We start from the raw sequence: 22354 nt of genomic DNA on the forward strand, positions 1-22354 counted from the left end.
TAACAGATACGATCCATTCTGCATGATCACTGAGGCCTTCATAATTATCTGATGTGGGCCAGTGTGCATTATATTTGAACATTTTACATTTACAAGATGGTGTTCAATGGGCATTATTGTTACATGCTTTGCAGTGACCAGATGTTTTCCCAGTTTTTCACCCTCTGTTCCGAGTTAGCAATATTGGTTCTGTTGTAATTCAGATACTAATGTTTATTCGTTCTATTGGATATGCACTGCAGGCAGCATACCCAATGCAAATGCATTCTGCTGGCTAGGTGGTTTATTGGCCAGTTCCCTCTCTCAAGAGAGTCAGCCTGTTTCCTGCCATCACCTGACAGCCTGGTGTTATGGGACAGAAGAAGGGTATGGATTGCAATCTACACAGCTTGATGCATCTTTCTGCCAATTGCTTGCTATTTATATAGTCTCCCATTCAGTGTAATCAAGTATTTCATTCCATTCTTCAGCTCTTCTCTGAATTTTCTCTGCGTCAACCCATAGATACACGTGTTAGTGCAAGAACTGAGAAGCTGAAGCATGTATCCCGTTTGCTGGTTGATGTATATTGGGTTACTGTAGTATCTGTCTGTATAATTGTAGTTTTTCACCCGCCACCTTAGGGAATGCACAACATATGTCATCCAGAGAAGAATAAAATTACCAGATATAGTAAAGAACAGGATCATTGACCTCTTCCGGTTCTCACTCTCTGGATCATTTTGGTTATTGATGCTGCTGAGGAGCGCCCTGCGGACTATATTGGACTTTATAATATGTTTGACAGTGAGAGCATTTAACAGAAGGATCAAAAGGATCGGCACTAAAGGTGTTAAAATACTGTCAAACCACTCGTACGCCGCCCATAAGGGCGAAGTGTAATAGGCAGAGGTTTCAATGCAGAAGTATGGAATGTTGTTAATTATAAGTTGGGGTTCATACATGAAATAAAAGGGGATGCTTCTCAGGCAGCCGAGCACACACACAGTCGCTAACACCTTGTTCGCCGTTCTCTGCGTACAATGCCTTTGTTTGAGATTCGGACAACAAATGGCTACAAAGCGATCAAAGGTGAAAGCAACTGTGAACCAAACGGAGCAGTCCAGTGCTGCAATTTTCGTGACAAGTTTCATGGCACATATGGGAGTGATGAACAAGACATTTATTGGGAAGTAAATATTGTTAATTCGCTTCAATATGACTTCAATGATCACGAACATTAGATCCGCCACTGCCATGGCCACCAAGTAATGAGTGACACATTTGGAGAGACCGCACTTTCCACGGGACAGGATCACAATCGCTAGCAAGTTCACTGCAAGAGAGAGGAAAGATAATTATCATTAGACCATCCCAAGGTCAGTCGCAGTCCCCGACCCTTGGCACTAATTCCAGGTTTGATGTTGCCTTTGTTAATTGTAACTAGTTCTGTACACAAAACTGCTCTGGCGTTACACTGAGGCAAACTAAAATGAAGAAGTTACCGTAAGTGAACTGAATTGTATGAAAACTGAGTTAAATAAAAGATTGAGGGAATATGTAAGACTGTGGAAAATGCTGATAACGCAACAACAAAGTGAGTTGCTTCAGAAAGAGATTACATGAAGGAGGAACAGAGCAAGACAAGTTTAATATGAGAATCCAGATGGATAGTACTGCTGTCACCGGGTCTCATTCTTCCCCTTCCAATTGCCGCCAAATAATTACCTGCAAAGTCTACTCATCCTGCTCCAGCACCGTTACCTCTGGTGTCCCTCAATTATCTATCCTTTACACGCTCACAAATCTCATCGACATGCTGCATCATTTTCCAAATGTCCTTGATAACACCAAGCTTTACATCACTACCGCATCTGTCAACTCCTGCACCGCCTTAAATTATCACACTGCTTGTCTGATATCCATGATGAACAGCATTTCCTCCAATTAAATATTAGTAAGAGTGAAACAATTGCCTTCTCCCACATCACATCTCCGTTCCCTAGCCATCAGTTCCAAACCACTCCCAGACAATTGTCTGACATTGAACAAGACTGTTCACAACGTCAATGTTATAACTGATGAGGAGCCAACCACATATCTGCACCATCACTAAGGCTACCTATTTAAACCTCTCTCCATTGCCCAACTCGGCCCCTGCTGCTGCTGAACCTTTCCTCAGTCTTTCCGTCAACTCATCTGCTGCTGCTGAAACCCTCATCCATTCCATCGTTACCGCCAGACTTGGCTATTCCAATACACTCCTGACTGGCCTCCCACATTCATTCTTCTGTAAACTTGAAGTCATTCAAAACTCTGCTGCTGATGGCTTTATTCGCACTAAGTCCCGCTTCCCTATCACCCTTGTGCTCACTGACCTATATTGCCTACCTGCCAAACAACGCCTCTATTGTAAAATTCTCAGCCTTGTTTTAAATTCCCTCGATTGCCTCGCCCCTACTTAACTCTGTAGCTTCCACCAGCTCGAAAATCTTTCCAGATCTCTAGTCTCCTCTAATCCTGGCCTCTTGTTCATCGTTGATATTAATTGCTCCACAATTGGCGACCGTGCATTCACTGCCTGGGTTCTGAGTTCTGAAATTCCCTTCGAAATCTATTCACCTCTCTAACTCGCTTTGCTCCTTTATGATATTTCTTAAAGAATGCCATTATTTCCTTACGTGGCTCGGAGTCACATTTGTTTTCTTTCTAATGCTCCTGTGAAGGTCCGAGGAAAGTTTTATTCCTTCAAAGGCCCTATAGTAACAAAACGTGCTGCTGCTGCCTGGACATTGATGTGGACCAAAGATAAACAAGATGTAAAATGGAATGTGGAGTGAAGGTAAGAGACTGCAATACAATTAATAATGAATTCAAAGGGTGGAACAAAACGGGAAACGAAGCAACGAAATCACACTTACCAGCCCTACTCTGCTATCCTCTTTACTCTTTAAATTCCCCACCTTACCAATCTAATCTTTCACGGTCAACCAATACTCATAACCATCCTGTACTTTCAGGCAACTCTGAAATGGAGAGACAGACAGTGGAGGGAGAATCAGGACAAAATATATCCCTCGGAGATCTAGGGAATTTATGGTGTGTCTGGTGGGTTGCAGAGAGATTAATCTTGAATGGAGCTGGAGAATCAAATAACGGGAAAACCAGCCAAAGGGAAAGGTTCATCAATCAAGTGACAGTCTTACAAAATCCCAGTTCATATACATGTCTTTATCCATTTCTGCCAGCAGCTAAATGCATTTCCCATAATCCGTTTTGTTGCTTCTCTCTCTCTCTCCTTGTCTCTCTCTGTCTCTCTCTCTCTATTCCAGCTTCAGTTGATGCTGCCCTTTATCCCCCAGCTCTGTTGGAAGTTGAGATTTCAAATACTCCGACGGGGATTATCCCTACCATTTATTTCCCAAGCACTGGGGGAAATCTTGAATTGGCGTGTATTAAACCTACATTGTCCATAACCTATGAATTCCATTGATGTGATTTTCGGCCTGCTTCATTTAGATTTCAATTTTCATGTGCAGTATTTACATTTAACAAAAACCCATCTGTTTCAGTTTGACCAAATAATCACTTGCAAAGCCTTGCCCTGTGGTATTTCTCCTACATTTAGCGATCAATGGAGACGCCATTTGTTCTGCATCCAAACATAGTTTTAAAAGACTATTAGTTATCCTAGATAACTGTCACATTTCTCTGCCATCTCATCAAGTTTAAATAGTCAAGTTGCTGGTTGTAAGCCTAACAATAACTGCATCGAACGCTCCCCAATAACTAATTGATTTCCTACAGAGGTGACTTTTGAACAGCACACTCACCAGCAGAGAGCCTACGAGGCAATCACCGGCCCTGATAACTTCTCTCAGATCTCAGGCAGAGTGAACGTTACTGGTAAAAGGTTAACGGCCTTAAATATTACCTCTGCTTCCCTCGCTACATAAGCTGCTAGACGTGGTGAGTATTGTCATTCTTTCTGGCTTTATTTCATCATTGATGTTGAGCATGTAGTCTAATTCAACAATAGAAAATACATTTTTTCAATCAATGAATGATCAGGACCCTTTTCAATACCAGCAGTACAGAGCTACCTTTCTCTGGAACCCTGATTCTTGTGAAGTGCTCAGAGACAACGGTCTGGACTAAACTGGTTAATTTTCAGGTGAAAATGCTTTGCTTCTCTTTCGGTATTAACTTGATATTTCTGGCAATACAAAAAATTAAAAGTTGAAACCTCAACGGAAACAAAGGTGCAATTTCTCACGGGATGGCTGATGACAGCTGTTGCCAGCGTCTATGGAAAATACGGATTTCTCCCGGATACAGTACTGGGGCATCACTCACCATTATTTCAGCGGTTGAAGCTTCAAAAAAGTTGATAATTTTAATTAAGAAATCGTATTAAGCAGACAGCTAACAATACTAAATATATTGATACAATGGAATAGGCGATTATATCACAGACGTCAAAACTTGTCACATAGTTTGCATATTCTCTGAACTCTTTGTTTTCTTTCCATATGTCTTTCTGACACACTCTCCATCTCTTTCCTATGTCCAAATTTATTAATACTGATATGTTACAATAGAGGACAAGGAACAAGAACAGAAACAGTTGCAGTGCTTTATACTTTGACCAGTTTTATTGCCTTACCCATTATACCAACGGCTGCAAGAACAGGGTAGTAGATGCGTTCAAATTCAAAGATGAATGGAAAGTCCATGTTCCATGTCATAGAACGATGTCTGTGAGACTCTGAATGAAAATTGTCAGTTCAGTCAAATGAGACTCTACTTATACCAGTGAGCGACAGCCACTGGGACACTTAGCTGAAGTGCACCACATTAGTTACATTCAGTTAAACAAACACAATTAATCATCTATTCTCCCCAATGCTCCATGATGCAACTCATCCTATTTCAGGGCAATTTCAAAACACTTTAAAATTGCTTTGGAATATCTTCAAAAACAAGAGGTCCCCTGCACGCTGCAATGGAGATGCATAAACATCCTCATTGAACAAACATCCGGACATTGATTACATGCACTTTGATCGTCATTTTCAAAAATCTCTACTCAGAACTGTGTACTGTGTGAATGGCCCTCAAGTATTTGTAATTGGGAGCTGAAATTGTTGAATGCAATTGATGATTTGAGCTTCCAGGAGAAGAGAGCAGGGATGTATTTGAGAGGAAAATAGATAATCGCATTTCTATGAAAGTACTTCAGTTAAAATGTTGTTTGTGGATGACACAAAGGTCGGTGGAGTTTCGGATAATGTTGAGGATTGTCAGAGGAAACAGCAGGATATAGATCGGTTGGAGACTTGGGTGGAGAAATGGCTGATGGAGTTTAATCCGGAAAAATGTGAGGTAATGCATTTTGGAAGGTCTAATGCAGGTGGGAGGTATACAGTAATTGGCAGAACCCTTAGGAATAGTGACAGGCAGAGAGAGCTGGACGTACAGGTCCACAGGTCACTGTAAGTGGCAACGCATGTGGATAAGGTAGTCAAGAAGGCATATGGCATGCTTGCCTTCATCGGTCAGGACATAGAGTATAAAAATTGGCAAGTCATGTTGCAGATGTACAGAACCATAGTTAGGCCACACTTAGGATTTTGCATGCAATTCTGTTCGCCACACTACCAGCAGGACGTGGAGGCTTTGGAGAGGGTACAGAGGAGGTTTACCAGGATAATAAAAGCAAAATAGTGCGGATGCTGGAAATCTGTAATAAAAACAAGAAATGCTGGAACCACTCAGCAGGTCTGGCAGCATCTGTGAAAAGAGAAGCAGAGTTAACGTTTCGGGTCAGTGAGCCTTCATCAGAACCCATGATGAAGGGTCACTGACCCGAAACGTTAACTCTGCATCTCTTTTCACAGATGCTGCCAGACCTGCTGAGTGGTTCCAGGTTTACCAGGTGTTGCCTGGTCTGGAGGGCATTAGCTATGAGGAGAGGTTGGAAAAACTCGGATTGTTTTCACTGGAACGACGGAGTTGGAGGGGCGACATGATGGAGGTTTACAAAGTTATGAGCGGTATGGACAGAGTGGATAGTCAGAAGCCTTTTCCCAGGGTGGAAGAGTCAGGTACTAGGGAACATAGGTTCAAGGTGCAAGGGGCAAAGTTTAGAGGGGATATGCGAGGCAAGTTTTTTACACAGAGGGTGGTGAGTGCCTGGAACTTGCTGCCAGCGGAGGTGGTGGAAGCAGATACGATAGCAACGTTTAAGAGACGTCTTGACAAATACATGAATCGGAAGTGAACAGAGGGATATGGGCCCCAGAAGTGCAGAAGGTGTTAGATTAGGCAGGCATCAAGATCGGCGCAGGCTTGGAGGGCCGAATGGCCTGTTCCTGTGCTGTACTGTTCTTTGTTCTTTGTTTGTTGTGAATGAGTGAAGAGATTTCCACAGATGAACTTTTTTTCAAAGAAAGTTCATTTGAATGTTTTGATTTTCTGTGTAAAATTTAACCTTTACTGGATGTCACATGCCTTAAGCTAAATAAACAACAAGAAACTTGATGACCAGAGGAGTTGTTCACAGAGAAATGACATGTGAAGATTTATGGTGGTCAGGAAGTATTGACTTTCTGTTGGGCTGTGGATATTTTTCTAAGTCAGTTGCAGGTCAGCCTGCCAAGAGAGAGAGAATGCCATCTGATCTGTTCTCCAGTTCACTGAGAAACCCTGAGAATCCAGTGGGATAGCAGAAACTCCTGATGTTGCATTTGTTCTGGAAGGCATTACAAATTAATCTTCCACGTCGCCTGAAGGTAAAGGCTGTCATTGTCCATCTCTGTTCATCCCTCCAAAATGTCCTCGCAATTGTTAACAAGGTTCTATTCATCTACACGTTGATTCTGGATCATTGCATCGACATCAAGGCCTTGACTAAAATATTGGCACATGTGTAATGATTAATTTCCCCTTAACATGGACTGGCTATACCTACTTGCTACCTGTCCCACCGAGAATGCCATCGTGGAAGTGTGGCCCCTGATCACCAAATCTCACTTTGGTTTGTCCATCTGCTCCTAGGATCGTCTCCTCCCTTGAGCATCTCGCCTTGTTTCTCCCTCTTAATTTCTCTCTAACTCAGTCTTGAATAAATTCAATGATACAGCCCGCATTGCTTTCTGGGAGGAAATTTCCACAGACTAACGAAACTTTGAGAACAAATTCTCCTCGAATCCGTTTTAAAAGGGAGGCCTCTTATTCTTAAACTTTATCCCTTAGCTCTAGTCTCCCCCACACGAGGGAACATCCTCCCGGTATCCATACTATCAAGCCTCCTCAGGATCTTAATTATTTCAATCTGATCACCTCTTATTCTTTGAAACTCTAATGGGTCCAGGCCCAAACTGTTCAACCTTTATTCAAAAGATAAACCCATCATCCCCGGAATTATTCGAGTGAGCTTTCTCTGAACGGCTTCTCATGCAATTAAATGTTTTTTTTTTCAAATAAGGAGATTGCAACTGAGCACAGTACTCTGGATGTGGTCTCACCAAGATTTTGAATAGCTGCAGTAAAACTAACCTACTTTTATATTCGTTTCCCCTTGCAATAAACGCCAACCTTCCATTTGCTCCCTTAACCACTTGCTGCACCTGCATACTAACCTTTGGTCATTCATGCACCAAGACACCCAGATCTCTCTGTACTCCCGAGTTCTGAACTCTCCCTCCATTTAAATAGTGCATGGGTTTTCAATTATTCCTGCCAAAGGACAACTTCACATTATACTCCATCTGTCAAACTTTTGCCCACTCTCTCTAACTATCTATGCTTCTCTTTGCAACGTACTTTCGTTCCTATCTTGACACCATCAGCAAATGTAGCCACCATACATTCGATCCCCTAATCCAAGTCATTGATATAAATTGCAAATAGTTGAGGGCACAGCACGATCACTGTAGGCAGTCCAATAGGAACAGCTTGCAACCCGGATGAAAATTAATGTATCGTTTCTCTCTGCTTCCTGTTAGCTAACTAGTCCTTTATCAATGCTAATGTCTTATCCCCTACACCATATGCTCCTATATTGTGTGGTAAAGTTTGATAAGACTCCTTATCAAATGCATTTTGGAAATCCAAGCACATCATACCTACAGGTTTCCCTTGACCCATCTTGCTTGTTCCTTCCTCGAAGAATTCCAACGAAGTAGGTAAGAACGATTTCCCTTTCACAAAATCTTGTCGACCATGTCTGATCTGATAACGATATTCTACATATCTGCTGTAACCTGCTTAATAACGGATCCTAGTAATTTCTCTATGACAGATGTTAGTCTAACTGACCTCTCGTTTCCTGCTTTCTGTCTCCATCCTTTATTGAATGAAAGAGCTGCATTTGCTATTTTTCAGTTCCCTGGGGCCCTTCCACTATCTCATGAATTTTGGAAGATTATAAACGAGGCCTTGACTATCTCTGCAGCGAATGCTTTTCAGGCAACAGGAGGCGGACCATCAGGTCCTGGGGACTTGCCAGCCTTTAGGCCTAATTGATTTCCCAGAAGCTTTTCTCTGGTGGTGGTGATTGTTCCATGTTCTTCACTCCCTTTGTCCGCTTGTCTTTGAAGAAGATTTGGTGTGTTTGCTAAGTCTTCTCCACTGAAAGAAGACAAAAAAATACCTGTTCAACGCAACCACCTTTACTTTGTTTCCATTCAATTCCCCAGACTCACCATCTGCATGAGTCAACAATAGCTGGCGTTGCTCTTTTTACCATTTAAGTACTTGTAGAAACTCGTTCCATCTGTTTTTACATTACCAGCCATTTTTTTCTAACAATGTACTTTCTCTCTGTTTATTTTGTTGTTCTTTGATGATTCTTAAAATCTGTCCAATCTGATGAGCTACCACTAATCTTTTCAGATCTGTACAGTGTTTGTTTCAATTTGGTATATCCTTAACTTATTTATTTAGCCAAATGGAATGCAGCCTTCCCAACTAATCTTTTTTCCGCACCGGGATTAATCGCTTTTTTTCTGAACTCATCAGCTGCCTCTGCCATTCTCCTATCACACAGTGCCAGGACCCCATATCAAGTCCACCCTCAAAGAGTTTGCTTTCATCTCGAATACATTTGCCTTTGGAGGTTTTGCAAAGGTTATCTGCCTGACAGTTGCTATCATTATTTCCAACCTCACCACACCACCACCACCCCCCACCCCCCACCCACCCCCACACTTCTCCAGGCTCTGTATTTTCTTGGAAACCTTTACTGCTCTAAATTATGTCAGTGCTAATTAAATGTCAACGGCCTGAAATATAAACTTTATTTCTCTCTCCACCGATGCTGCCTGACCTTCAGAATATTGCCATCATTTTCTGCTTTATTTTACATCACCGTGAGGGCCTCAGATGATTAGCTGACTGTGTAGTTTGTACCTCCACAAAAGGAACGGTCAGCAGCCAAATAATGTAATTCTGTGCACCGCGTTTTCATCCTTTAAGACACCCCTGATAACCTACTTCTTTTTCCAAGATTTTTTCTCCTGCCCTAATATCTCCCGATATGTGTTGCCGTCATACATTGTTTCATAATCTCCCTGTGAAGCGACTTGGGCCGTGTTATTACTTTAAATAACTTTATAAATGCACATTTTAGTTGGAGTGGAGGGTGAGTGTCTCGCATCTTTTCCTCAAAATGCAAAACCACACGTCAGTGGGTGATGTTTGATTCAAAAAATGGAATGTTAGAGCAAAGAAAATGGCCATTTGGCCATTATAACTGTATAAGCCCTTTGCAAGAGATGTCCGATTAGTCCGACTCTCTTTCCCTTTCACCATAGCCCTGTGAATGTCATGTGTGCATCCATGTCCTTTTTCTAAGTTACCATTGAACCTGCTTCTACCTCCCTTCCTCTCGGGGCATTCCAACTGTTAATAGTTCACATAAAATATTCTGCTCGTGTATGTGCAATCTCCCTTCTCATTTGCAAGTATTATAAATCTGTGTCCTCTGGTTACTGATCTCTGGTCATTGGAAATAGTATCTTCCTATTTATACAGTCACAAGAACAGAAGAACATTAGGAAAAGGGGCAGCAGCAGACCATATGACCCATGGAGGCTGCTGCACCATAAAAATAATCATGGATGATCCTCGATTCACCTTCATCTTCCCCCTGCTCCGGTCTCCATTGCCTCCCTGAGAGACCAAAAATTTGTCTATCCCAGCCTTAAATATATTCAACGATGGAGAAGCCACTTCATTCTGGGGTAGAGCATTCCAAAAATGCACAAATGTTTGAGTGAAGAAATTCCTCCTCATCTCAGTCCTGAATGATAGGCCACTTTTCCTGAGACAGAGTCCTCGTGATGCAGATTCTGCAGCAAGAGAAAGCAAGTTCTCTGTCTGGCCTGTCAAGTACATTCAAAATCAAAAGTACTCATATTCTGAACAGTTCTACTACTTATTCCCTTAACCTTCTCGCTCTAAGGAGCACAGAACGAGCTTTCTGGTCTTCCTACGTAGATGTAGTACTTATACCTAGCAGCATGCTAGTGCAATCCTCTGCACGGTTTTCCAAGCCATGAATTCCTTTCTGTAGTATGGTCCCACGAAAGTGACACAACAGTCCAGCTGATGCTGAAGCAGTGACTTCTCAATATTTACATTTCTACAGTCTGCCTCTATTTTGAAGCGAGCCAACCATCGGATTATGGTTTAATAACATAACTACAGCACAGAAGGAGGCCATTCGACACACAGAGTTTGTGTTGTGTTGTCTCCCTTCAAGAGCAACTCAACTAGTCCCACTGCTCTGCCCTTTCTCGGTAGTTCTGTATTTTCTTCCTCTTCAGGTGCTTCTCCAATTCCCTTTTGATTGAATCTGCCTCCACCACCCACTCAGGCATCGCATTCCTGATTGTAACTACTGACTACATTTCAAAAAAAGCTTTTGTTTATGTCGCCATTCGTTCATTTGCACTTGACCTCATATCAGTATCCTCTGGTTCTCGACTCTTCCATCCATGGGAACAGTTTATCTCTATCTACACCGTCTAGAACTCTTCATGTTTTTCAACACCTCTATCAAATTTCTTCTCAACTTTCTCTACTCCAAGGTGAACCATCACAGTTTCTCCATTCTATCCAAGTGATTGAAATAAAGGTGTGCGAAGTAAAACCGACCCCAGTCCGAATGCCGGAGAGCGAAGCCCGACATGACCCGGCCCGAACCCGACACGTGTCGTCGTATCCCGTCGGATCGGTTCGGGTAGCAGAACTTTCATCAGTGCATGGGTAAAGGCCTGCTACCCGACCGGATTCCGACTGGTCCCGGTGACATGTGTCGGGATCATGACGGGTGGGGCCCAACTTCCGGGTCGGGCATTCAGGCTCGGTCATATTTCCTTTGCCCACCTTTCGACTGAAGTCCCCCATCCCTGTAACGATTCCAGTAATTCTTTTTTACATCCTCTATAAATTCTTCACAACATTCTGGAAGTGTGCTGCCCAGACACAATACTCCAGTTGAAGCCCAGACCGTGTCTTACAAAGGTTCACCAAAGCTTCCTTGATTTTGTACACTATGACTCTATTCGTAAGGACTAGGATAGTTTATACATCTGTAATTACTTTCTTAACCTGCAGTACCACCTTCAACAAGTTGTGCACTTATACCACAGATCCCTCTGCTCCTGAACACCCTGTTGAATTGCCCCTTTATTTTATATTGCCTGTCATCGTTCTTCGTAAGAAAATGTGTCAAATCACACGTCTCTGCATTAAATTGCTTCTTCTACCTTTCTGCCCAGTCTAGCAGCCTATTACTATCCTCCAAAAGTAAATCAATATCGTCCTCACAGTTCACAATATTTCTGACTGTTTAGGCATGTGCAAATGTTGCAATTGTGCACTGCACACCCATGTGTGGGTCATTATTACTTTTGAATACAGTCAGTGGTCATCGTAGCGACCTATGGGGATCGCAACTGTATACCATCCTCCAGTCCGAAACACAACAGTTCACCTTGACACTTTGTTTCCTGTCACTCAGCTAACATGGTATCCATGCTTCCACTGTATATTTTATCCTCTGGAATGCAACGCCACTGGCGAACGTATAATGTGGCACTTGTCTTTTGGAGGCCCAGGTACATAACATCAACCACATTATTCTTATCAACCCGCGCTGTCAGCTCATCAAGAAAAAACAATCATGTTAGCTAAACACGATTTGCCTTTTAAAAATCCGTGCTATAGTTCCCAGGAATAAGCCACACCTGTTCAAGTGGCTGTCATTTTGCTTTTTCAGGATTTGTCGTTCCGAAAAGCTTTCCCACACGACAATTAACCTGACCCACCTGTAGTTGGGTTTATTGCTACACCTTTGTTGGGGAATCAGTGCAAAATTTGCAATTCTTCATCTCCTGACACCACATCTGTATCTAAGGAGGATTATTGCCAGTGCCTGCGCAATTTTCATCCTTACTTCTGACAGTATCATCGATGCATTCCCTCCGGTCCTGGTGACTACCACTTTATGTAGAGCTAGCCAATCTAATATATTGTCTTTATCAATGTTTAGCCCATCCAGCGACTCACAGACCCTGATTTTGTTTTTACTGTGACTTTGGCGGCATCTTCTTCCTTGGTAAAGACAGATGCAAAGTGTTCTATTACTATCTGAGCAATGTGCTCTGCCTGCATGGTCCGATCCACTTGTTGTTCCTTACTCAGCCACACCCCTCCTGTTACTAACCTTTTTATTATTTATATGCCAATTGCTTCACATACTTTCTCTTCGCCTCTCGTATTTCCTTATACATTTCCCCGCTAAACTTTCTATAATCAGCCTGTCTCTCACTTCTCCTTTCAATCGCATAAATGTCACACCCACCCGATTACTGTTTACCCGATTCTCTATCTGTTTCGTCATCCAGGAGCTTTTTTCCCCATCATCTCACCTTTATCCTCGTTTGAATGTCACATGACATTTCTCGATCCATCTCTCCTTTAAAGGGAGCTATGTGCTCTGCTAAGGTTTGGCCTGCAAATCTCTGATTCTAATTACGAACATTCGCCTGAAAACACTTCCGAAACTCTTCCCCTCTTTGTCTTTTTCATTATTACTATCGCAGGTTACGTTAGGACAAGTAATATCCCCTCTATACTACTTTCTAGTTTTTTTTCAACTCTCTGTAATTTCCCTGCAAAGTTACTCGTCTATATCTTTCCATCTATTGGGTGGTCTATTGGATACACGTTGTAGTGTAATGTTATCTGCATTGTTTTTATTTTTTTAATCTAAACCTATAAACCAGGGAAATAAAATAGCAATAATCGCTTCCACTCTATGAACAATTTGATAAGCTTCTCCTGCCGTCGTCATGAGTTTGTGTATGTGAACATGCACGTTTCTGTTTCTGCACCCCTTAAAATGGCACCATTTAGTTTATTTTGCTTGTCGAAAATCTTCCTCCCAATATATCTCACCCCACACTTCTGGGTGGCACGTTTTTAACACCATGCTGTCTGCCCATCTTACCATGTCCACGTTATCATTAAATGTGCTGCTGTCTTCATTAGTGTTGTCAATGTTTTCTAGTTTTGTGTTAGCTGAAAACATTGAAGTGATGTCAGTTATACCCATTTACAGGACTTGATGCATATCAAAAAGACCAATGGTCCTAATTTAGACCCCTAGGGAATACGACTGTATACTTCCCTTCTGTCTGACAAACAACCATTCACTCTTTGTCTCTGCGTTTGTGCCTTTCAGGCGATTCCATATTCATGTCGCAACTGTCTGTTTCAAAACATATATATCACAACTGCGAACACGTCAATTAGATGGCACCTTATCAAACGTCATTTCAAAGTCCAAATACACAGCAGAGACAGCCAATTTTCATCAACCCTCTGTTACTTCATCAGAGAATGCAACCAAGTTTGTCAGACATGATAAGCCTTTATTATTGGTTTCAACTTCACGTTTGATCCAAATGTTCATCTTGTCGCATAAATCTTGGGGAGGCGGTGGAGTTGTGGTAATGTCATTAATCTAGTAATCCAGATGTACAGGCTAATTCCCTGGGACTGTCGATTAAAATCACACTCTGTCAACTGGTGGAATTTAAATTAAATTATCAATTGATTGATCAAAAATCTCGAAAATAAAAAAACTAATCACAGTAATAATGCTATAAAACTGTCATTGAGTATTGTAAAAACTCATTTGATTCACTAATATCCTTTGGGGAAGGATACAAGTCGCTGTTGCTTAGCCTGGATGTCTGTGACTCCAGACCCACAGAAATGTGGTTGGCTCTGAACTACCATATTAAATGGCCAAGCAAGCCACTGAGCTGCTAAGGACAAATAGCGATGGGCAGCAAATATTGACCTTGCCAGCAATGCCTGCGTCCATGAAAGAAAACAAAAATAATAAAAAAATTCCTTGTTAACATATCTCTTGAGGTACATTGAGATAGTTATCAATTGGACAGAGGTGCTGCCAGGTGAATTGTTTCACTCATGCTGAAATTTGGCTGCAATAATAGGTATCAGAAAGGAAACTTCACAGAATATGGGGACAGGCTTTGGATCAGTAAAGGTGGCAGCGAAGTAAAGTTGGACATCGTTGGTCTGCCTGGGACAGCGAGCCAGTTGCTGCCTCAAAGACAACATCAAGACGGTGTAGGAAGGTGGAACAAATGACCAAACATTTTTCATTGAATGTGAAACCTGATTGGCATTTTTTTTTAAATTCTGAAACTAACATTGATAATTGGCAATATCGGTAAATGGGTAAAACATTTGAATATATGTTGTGGCGAATGGCGAAGTGAACTAGAGAAAAACAGTGCATTTCTCTAACGTCGATCCTAACACAGTAAATTCTGTAGAAATCAGGAACAAGCGACATTTACAGCATAGAAATGTTTGTGGATCCATTCTCATGGATAACATACTTCTCAAAACAATTATTTTGCTCATCATTGAGCATCAGGAATTATCAGTAGAAACATCATTTAATATATTTGAAACACAGAAATACTTACCGTAATTGCTACTGAATCGTGCAGATTTAATTCAAGGATTCAAATGTGTAATAGAAATGATCTCAGATTGTTAATCCTTTACGAAGTGAAACACATTGTGCCTCGACTATCCATGTGAGATTCCATGCAATGCTGTGCTACGTAAGTATAACAGTGGCACAGTGGCTAGCACCGCAGCCTCACAGCTCCAGGGACCCGGGTTCGATTCCGGGTACTGCCTGTGTGGAGTTTGCAAGTTCTCCCTGTGTCTGCGTGGGTTTTCTCCGGGTGCTCCGGTTTCCTCCCACAATCCAAAAAACTTGCAGGTTAATAGGTAAATTGGCCATTATAAATTGTCACTAGTACAGGTAGGTGTTAGGGAAATATAGGGACAGGTGGGGATATTTGGTAGGAATATGGGATTAGTGTAGGATCAGTATAAATGGGTGTTTGATGTTCGGCACAGACTCAGTGGGCCGAAGGGCCTGTTTCAGTGCTGTATCTCTAATATCGTTGAAGAACACACCCAAATAAAGAGAATTTAATTGACTTAAATAAGTCTGTCTTCGACTCTGTACATTTGAGAATCAGAATAGTTACAACACAGAAGAAGGTCATTTGGACGGTCAAGAGAATGCTGGTTCTCTAAAAGAGGAATCCATTTGGTCCCTCTCCCCGGTCCTTTTCACACAGTCCTGCATTTTTCTCTTCCAGAACTTAACAATTTCTCATTTTAAAACACGATGAATCTGTCCACACCAATATTTATACAAGTCAAACTCCGACTTCTAAAAGAAACCCAATTAAAAATGAAATGTAAACACAGATGTTTACCTTTGCAGTGTTTACTATTCTCCACTTCGTTATCAAATGATTAAATGCATTATTAAAAAAAAGTCACTCTGAAGGTAGCTTTTGCGTTCGGGCCAGCCTGCGTTCGACAGCCTAGTGGGCATTTCCATTAGCTTCAACTTCGCTCCTTTGCACAAAGGCCGATGGGTAACATTCTTCTTTGGCCTTCTTATCTTGAGAGACTACGGGTAAGCGCTTAGAGGTGGACGGTGGTTTGTCAAGCAGCGCCTGGAGTGGCTACAAAGGCTAATTCTAGAGTGACAGACACTTCCACAGGAACTGCAAATAAAATTGGTTGTCGGGGCTGTTACACACCTTGCACTTCTGTCTTTTTTCCTGCCAACTGATCAGTCTCTTCGACTCGCCCCTCTTTAGTCGCGCTGCCATAGAGCAAGGTACTGAGGCCATAGGCTTGAAACAGTCGGACTTTTGTGTTCCATGTCAGTGCACCATTTTCCCACACCCTCTTGGCCAGTCTGGACACAGCATTGACATTACAACAATATTACAAATTAACAATAGTAGGACTTAAGCAGACGACAGGGCAGTCGGAATTTCTCTTTCATAAGAACCACAAACATCCCATAAGAAAGAGGAGAAGGACTAGGCCAGATGGCCTCTGGAACCTGCTCACCAGTCATTGAGATCTTGGTTGAAGTTCCACATCAGCTCCTCTTTCCTGTCCTATTTCCATATCCCTTGATTCCTGCAGTACCAGGAAATCTGTTGACCTCAATCTTGAATGCACTCATCGACAGATCGATTAGAGCTGTCCTAAATATTGAACTGTAAAGTTCTACCTTACCTAACGGGAGTGACTGCATCCCAGAACCAGATTTATATGGACCTTTCTTGCATCCTGATGCCCTGCAATGTCTGTGGCTCAGGCCGCAGCTCAGCAACTTTGAGCTGAAGTTTCTCGAGCTGTCCACACTTACCGCAGATATGGCTGTACGGGACTGCAATGTATTCCACAAACTCAAGCATGCTGCAATCATAGCACACCGTATGCCCTGCCATGTCTGTCGAACGTTAATTATTTATTTGATAACATTACAAAGTTAGCTAGTCAGCTAAAGTAATAGCAAGTTCCAAAAAGCATGTTTGGAGACAACTTAAGAACACTCACCAGCTACTGGAGGCAGAACAAAGATAAAAACAACACATCCATCTTACTCTGCACCAATTTCCCATTAGCACTAAATGCCTGCCTTAGCATTCGGTTCATGAAACCATCTACTCCCAGGTCACTCTGTGTTCCCTACTCTGTCTGGCAGCAAACACAATCTACTTATATTGACATCTTAAGATTCTGTGACACTATGACTGTCAAGATTGCTACACAGTCACGCGCCTTAAAGGGAACATTGCTCTCCTCTCAAAAGTCCAGTATTCCTCTCCTCCAAGTTCCTATTCCACCTCCAGCTCTCATTGGTCCTAAACCACTTTTTCACGAACAGTCTATTTTCGGTCTGGGATTCTGTCTCCTCGAGCAGTCGGCCACTCAGAGGGCAGGCAGCTCAGTATTACAGGCAGCGCCACCGGGAGCGGTGGCTAATGCTGGTATTACAGAAGCCTTGGAACCAGGTCCACCACTGCAGAGCCGGAATTCTGGTCAGTGATGCGCGGTCACCGAGGCCAGTCTAGCAGGCACCGGTGATGAGGCAGGAAGATGGGCTTTTGAAAGGGGTGGATTGCTATCTGCAATGGCCCCCCGTGGACCACAGATGGCCCATGGATAAGGCACTCCCAAGACCAAGGGAAGTCACATTTTACTGGACTGAATTCCAGCAGAGAAGGGAAGACGCTCGTAAGTAGGTCTGTTAAGGGCCTCAATTGGCCTCTGGTGGGAAGGCGTTGCTGACCTTTTCCACTCCCAACATGGTTGCAGTGTTATGCAGAGATGATGTGCACTCCCTTGCCTGCCTACCATTGCACATCTATGGGACACCCGCCTCTTAGCCCATCTCAGGATATGGGTGTGGTGCAAGGCATTACATCCAGCGCTAGGATTCCGACACATGTCCCCGCTTGGGAAAAATAAATGCCCTACAGCAGTACGACTCTGTCAGACAGTTCAAAAATGCAATAAGCTCCTAATAGCATAAACATTTTTTTTTTCACAAATAACTTATTGTGTACTGCAGATGTGACAATTTCCTATGCTAAAGTCACATATTCCTTAGTTTACAAATATTATTTACAGTCTAACTGACAGAGGTTACTTGCATCATCAAATTTAAACTGCCCTCTAGTGTGATTATTGAGTTCTGCCGAGATGGAAAACTCATTATCCACAGTCGCCTCAGTGCTAATACTGAATTATGCGCCATAGTCATATATGATCTACAGTTTGCGGATGACTGCAGTGTCATTGCCCTTTCCACACTGGATTTGTAAGCCACTCTCGATCTCGTCAATTCTGCACAGATGGGAGTTGGCTTATTCTGGAATGTAAACTGGCGAAACAGTCAGAGGTGACATGACAAAACAACTTTTCTTCTCCAGTGTGTGGTTCGGATCTGGAATGCACTGCCTGAGAGTGTGGCGGAGGCAGATTCAATCATGGTTTTCAATAGGAAATTGGATAGCTATCTGAAGAGGAAAAAAATGGCATGGGAATGTGGCGAGGTATATCTTTCTTCCGGAGACCGGGAAAGGGCTGGAGGGGTTGAACGGTCTCCTTCTTGGATTTGATAATTCTGTGGTTACCAACCCAGCTTCTAAGGGAACCTTTTCTTCTTCTTTACGGTATGAAACCGCTTCCTGACTTTCAACATCTTCATTGAACCTCGCATCATAAGCGAACTGTTTAGGGGCAACAACCTAAACTTCACGAGAGCCATAACATTTCCTGATCTGAGAAAATGCAAATCCTCCCGAGAATCCGCAGCACAGACTGAGCAGAGGGGGAAACATGTCCTGGGAGCTCCATATTTAGTGAACACTTCAGCCCGAAAATGTGCAGAAGTGAATATTGTGTAAGAGAGTGGATGAAAGGGGCAGGCGTTTTTAGTCTTTCATGGATGTGGGCATCGCTGGCAAGTCCAGCAGTTGTTGCCTATGCCTCATTGCCCTGGACTTCTGCATGGCTTACTAAGTCTTTTCAAGGGCAGTTAAGAGTGGATCAGATTGCCGTCGGTCTGGAGTCACATGTAGAACATAGCAGGTAAGGATGTCAGATTTCCTTTCTAAAAGCCATTAGTGATGGATATTTACGACAATGGATGACAGATTCAGATTCAGAGTTAATGATATTAACTTTCAATTCTAGATTTTTTAAGTTAATTGACTTTATTAATTCAAGTTAAACAGCAACTATCTCCCCAAAGAATTAGCCCAAGCTTTTGGATTACAAGTTCTTTTATATTATTATTCGTTCATGGGATGTGGGTATTGCTGCCCTTGATTTCTTTCTTTCTGTAGAATAATCACTTCCGTAAGAATGCACTGGGAGTTGAGAACATGTCCCCCAAGCACTAGCCTGGGCCCTTGCATCACTAGTCCAGGGGCACTAACACGACTCCACCGCCTCTGTGCAGTACCACCGTCTCCCGTTAGTCTAATGCCAACGAATTTCCGAGATCGACGTGAGGAAAATAACAGGTCTTTCTAGCCAAAGAAACACATTGCTCCCTTGTTCATCCCTAAAGTAGGAATTCAAGGTAAAATTCACACTGGTTTCAAGATTTTAGTCATTAGAAATTGTGAACATGACAGCGATCGAGTGTGAGAGAGAGAGAGAGAGAGAGAGCAAGGGGTGAAACAATGAAATGGGTTTCAATCGAAAAGGGAGCCTTTAATTCGAGTGAAACCTTTGCGACAACAGGTGTCAAAGACAGGGAAGGATCTAGTCTGGGACGCAAACAAGAAGTGCTAGAAATTCTCAACAGGTCTGACAGCATCTGTGGAGAGAGAAGCAGACTTAACGTTTCAGGTCAGTGACCCTTCATCAGAACTGACAGATATTAGAAATGCAAAAGGTTTTAAGCAATTAAAGCGGGGGCGGGGCAAGAAATAAGAAAAGAGAAGGTGTTGATAGGACAAGGTCAGGGAGGATAACTGACCAGACGGTCATGGAACAAAGGCAAACGGTATGTTCATGGTGTGCTTAAAGGCAAAACGGTAGTACAGAGAGGGTGTTAATGGACAGAAAACTGAGAATTCTGGACCCAAGCACAAAAAATGAAAAAGAAAACAGTGGGTAGGCACAGTACAAATAAACTAAAGTACAATAAAGACAAAAAGTCAAGTCTGGGTCTCTGGAGTGCAACATTTAAGAAGTATTTGGATGAGTAGTTAAAACGCTAATGCATGGCTATGGGCCAAGTGTTGGAAAATGGGATCAGAATAGATAGGTGCTTTATGGCCGGCACACATACGGTGGGCCGAAGTACCTGTTTCCGTGCTGTATCTTTCCATGACTTTATCCGAAATTCAATGGAATTGGAGAGTTTCAGACCAGAGAGAAACTCAGAGAAGCACCAGGAGCCTGGAGCTGACAGCAGATTGTCACCACCCCGTCCACTTGCTGCCTTTAAATTTCTCAGTGCCGCCACCACAGGCTCCATTTCAGACCCAGTTCTGACTGACAAAGAGAATTTGTGCAGAGTCGCGGACATGCCCGATACAGCAGCCGCCGAAACGGCTCCACCGGTCGCCGCCGCTCAAGTCAAGAATCCCAAGCAGGCGAAGAATGAATGCGGACTGAATCCCACTATTGCCATGCACCAAATGCAAACAGCTCCAGAAAGAATCTATCAGTTACCCGTTATACCAGAGATTGGTCGAAACAGAAAAAAATATATTTTTCTGCTTTTATCTGAGTCAGAATTATCTGAATCTGACACATAGTCCCAGATAGTGACAGATAGAAAATTCATAGCACGTTCACACACAAAACCAGATGTAGACGGATACATAATTAATATAACATTCAGACACAGTACAGTTAGTCACAGGTATAGAATTAATCATCTATTGACAATCTCTGTATGGTGATTTATCTCCTGTTCAAGTAAATCAGTCAGAAAGTTTGTACAGAGCAGAATACGGAACAGAATACCTGCAAGGAATTCAACCTTAAATAAGAGGTGGGGATTGCATTTGAAACTTTGTCTGTGCTGCTTCAGCACAGGTCTTTATTGAGCAGCACCGTTGCAATCAGAGCCGTGGAGCATTTTTAGAGCGGGTGGATGTCAGGCGGGAGCGTTGAAAGCTCCTGCCAGTGGCAGGAATCACTTTGACTGGCGGCCTGTCTTTGTATGGGTTTGGGGCAATGAGGCAGCGTGCAGTGTATTGACGGACTGCTCGTCCAGCTGGAAGGTTGGGAATTTCCAGGGGCTTGGACTTCCGGCGGGCCCGACGCTCTTTAAAACTTTCTCTGCTCGATCACTTCGGCTGCATTCGCTGCTTCTTCGCTGCCTCCGGCCCTGAAACATGTCGGAAGCCAAAGCTCCGCGATTCAGCGATGCAGCAGTGGAGATTCTTGTGGTGGTCCCGCAAGGAAGTCTTCTGCTCATCGGTCGGGAGGAAGATGCCCAGACAGACACTACGCCAGGCCTGGGACGAGTTGGCACTCAATGTGAATCCCAGGACTTATATCAACCGGACAGGGGTGCAGTGCCACAAAATGTTCAACGACATCACCCGCACTGCAAGGGTAAGACCTCTCAGGGAGTCGACACTGTCAGAAGTGCGTCTTTACCATGATTGGTTAAAACAAGCCACGTGTGACATGGAAGATCTCACTGCTGTATTTGAACAGGAGCAGAGAAATTGTTTATCCTTCCTTACTGTATTAAAACCCGCCCAATTATGAATGCCTCGGTTAAATCTACCATTAGATTCCCCTGCTCGAAGGAGACAAATCCAAGCTTCTCCAGTCTCTGCACATTATCTGAGGACCCTCATTCCTCCTATCATTCTGGTACATAGCTCTGCGGCCCTGTTCCGAGCACTGAAGCCTCTTAGTCTAAACCTTGTGAGTTCAGGGCCCGCTCCTGGACCTGAGCACAACAAACTTCCTTGATGCACCAATGAGCAAGTGCTGCCTAAAGCCATTAGAAGCAGTGGTAGACCCTCAAGTCTGCTCCAACATTCAATGAAATCCTGGCTGAACTTCTACCTCAGCTCCAATTTTGCAACTGCTCCCCTATTCCTCGATTCCCTGAGAGTTTACAAATGTATCAATCACAGTCCTGTTAATATTCAAAAATGAACCGTTCTGAGATGGAGAATTCCAATGTTTCACACCCTCTGAGTGAATGAATTTCTCCTCTTCTTAGTCTTTTTAGTTTTAGTGTAGAGATACAGCACTGAAACAGGCCCTTCGGCCCACCGAGTCTGTGCCGACCATCAACCACCCATTTATACTAATGCTACACTAATTCCATATACCTGCCACATCCCCACCTGTCCTTATACTTCCCTACCACCTAACTATACTAGGGGCAATTTATAATGGCCAATTAACCTATCAACCAGCAAGTCTTTGGCATGTGGGA

General features: G+C 43.0%; 1 protein-coding gene across 1 annotated transcript; it reads right to left on the reverse strand.

Annotated features, from left to right (window-relative positions):
* Nucleotides 1–416: 416 nt before the first annotated feature.
* LOC137358452 (probable G-protein coupled receptor 139) lies at nucleotides 417–4715 on the reverse strand. Its single transcript, XM_068024415.1, has 3 exons — nucleotides 4646–4715; nucleotides 3914–4003; nucleotides 417–1315 (listed from the first exon to the last, which is right to left on the reverse strand). The coding sequence occupies exons 1-3, from the start codon at nucleotides 4713–4715 to the stop codon at nucleotides 417–419; spliced, it is 1059 nt and encodes a 352-aa protein (XP_067880516.1).
* Nucleotides 4716–22354: the final 17639 nt, after the last annotated feature.

Source organism: Heterodontus francisci, chromosome 50, assembly GCF_036365525.1.
Source record: "Heterodontus francisci isolate sHetFra1 chromosome 50, sHetFra1.hap1, whole genome shotgun sequence".
Taxonomy (NCBI): Eukaryota; Metazoa; Chordata; class Chondrichthyes; order Heterodontiformes; family Heterodontidae; genus Heterodontus; species Heterodontus francisci.

Bases quoted from the DNA above. Each gene is read 5' to 3' on its own strand.
- LOC137358452 (XM_068024415.1), bottom strand. From the start codon at position 4,715: ATGGACTTTCCATTCATCTTTGAATTTGAACGCATCTACTACCCTGTT. The intron at 4,004-4,645 runs GTAAGGCAATAA...TTGTTGAATTAG, and splicing joins TGCAGCCGTTGGTATAATGG to ACTACATGCTCAACATCAAT. The intron at 1,316-3,913 runs GTAATATTTAAG...TCTCTCTTGCAG, and splicing joins ATGTAGCGAGGGAAGCAGAG to TGAACTTGCTAGCGATTGTG.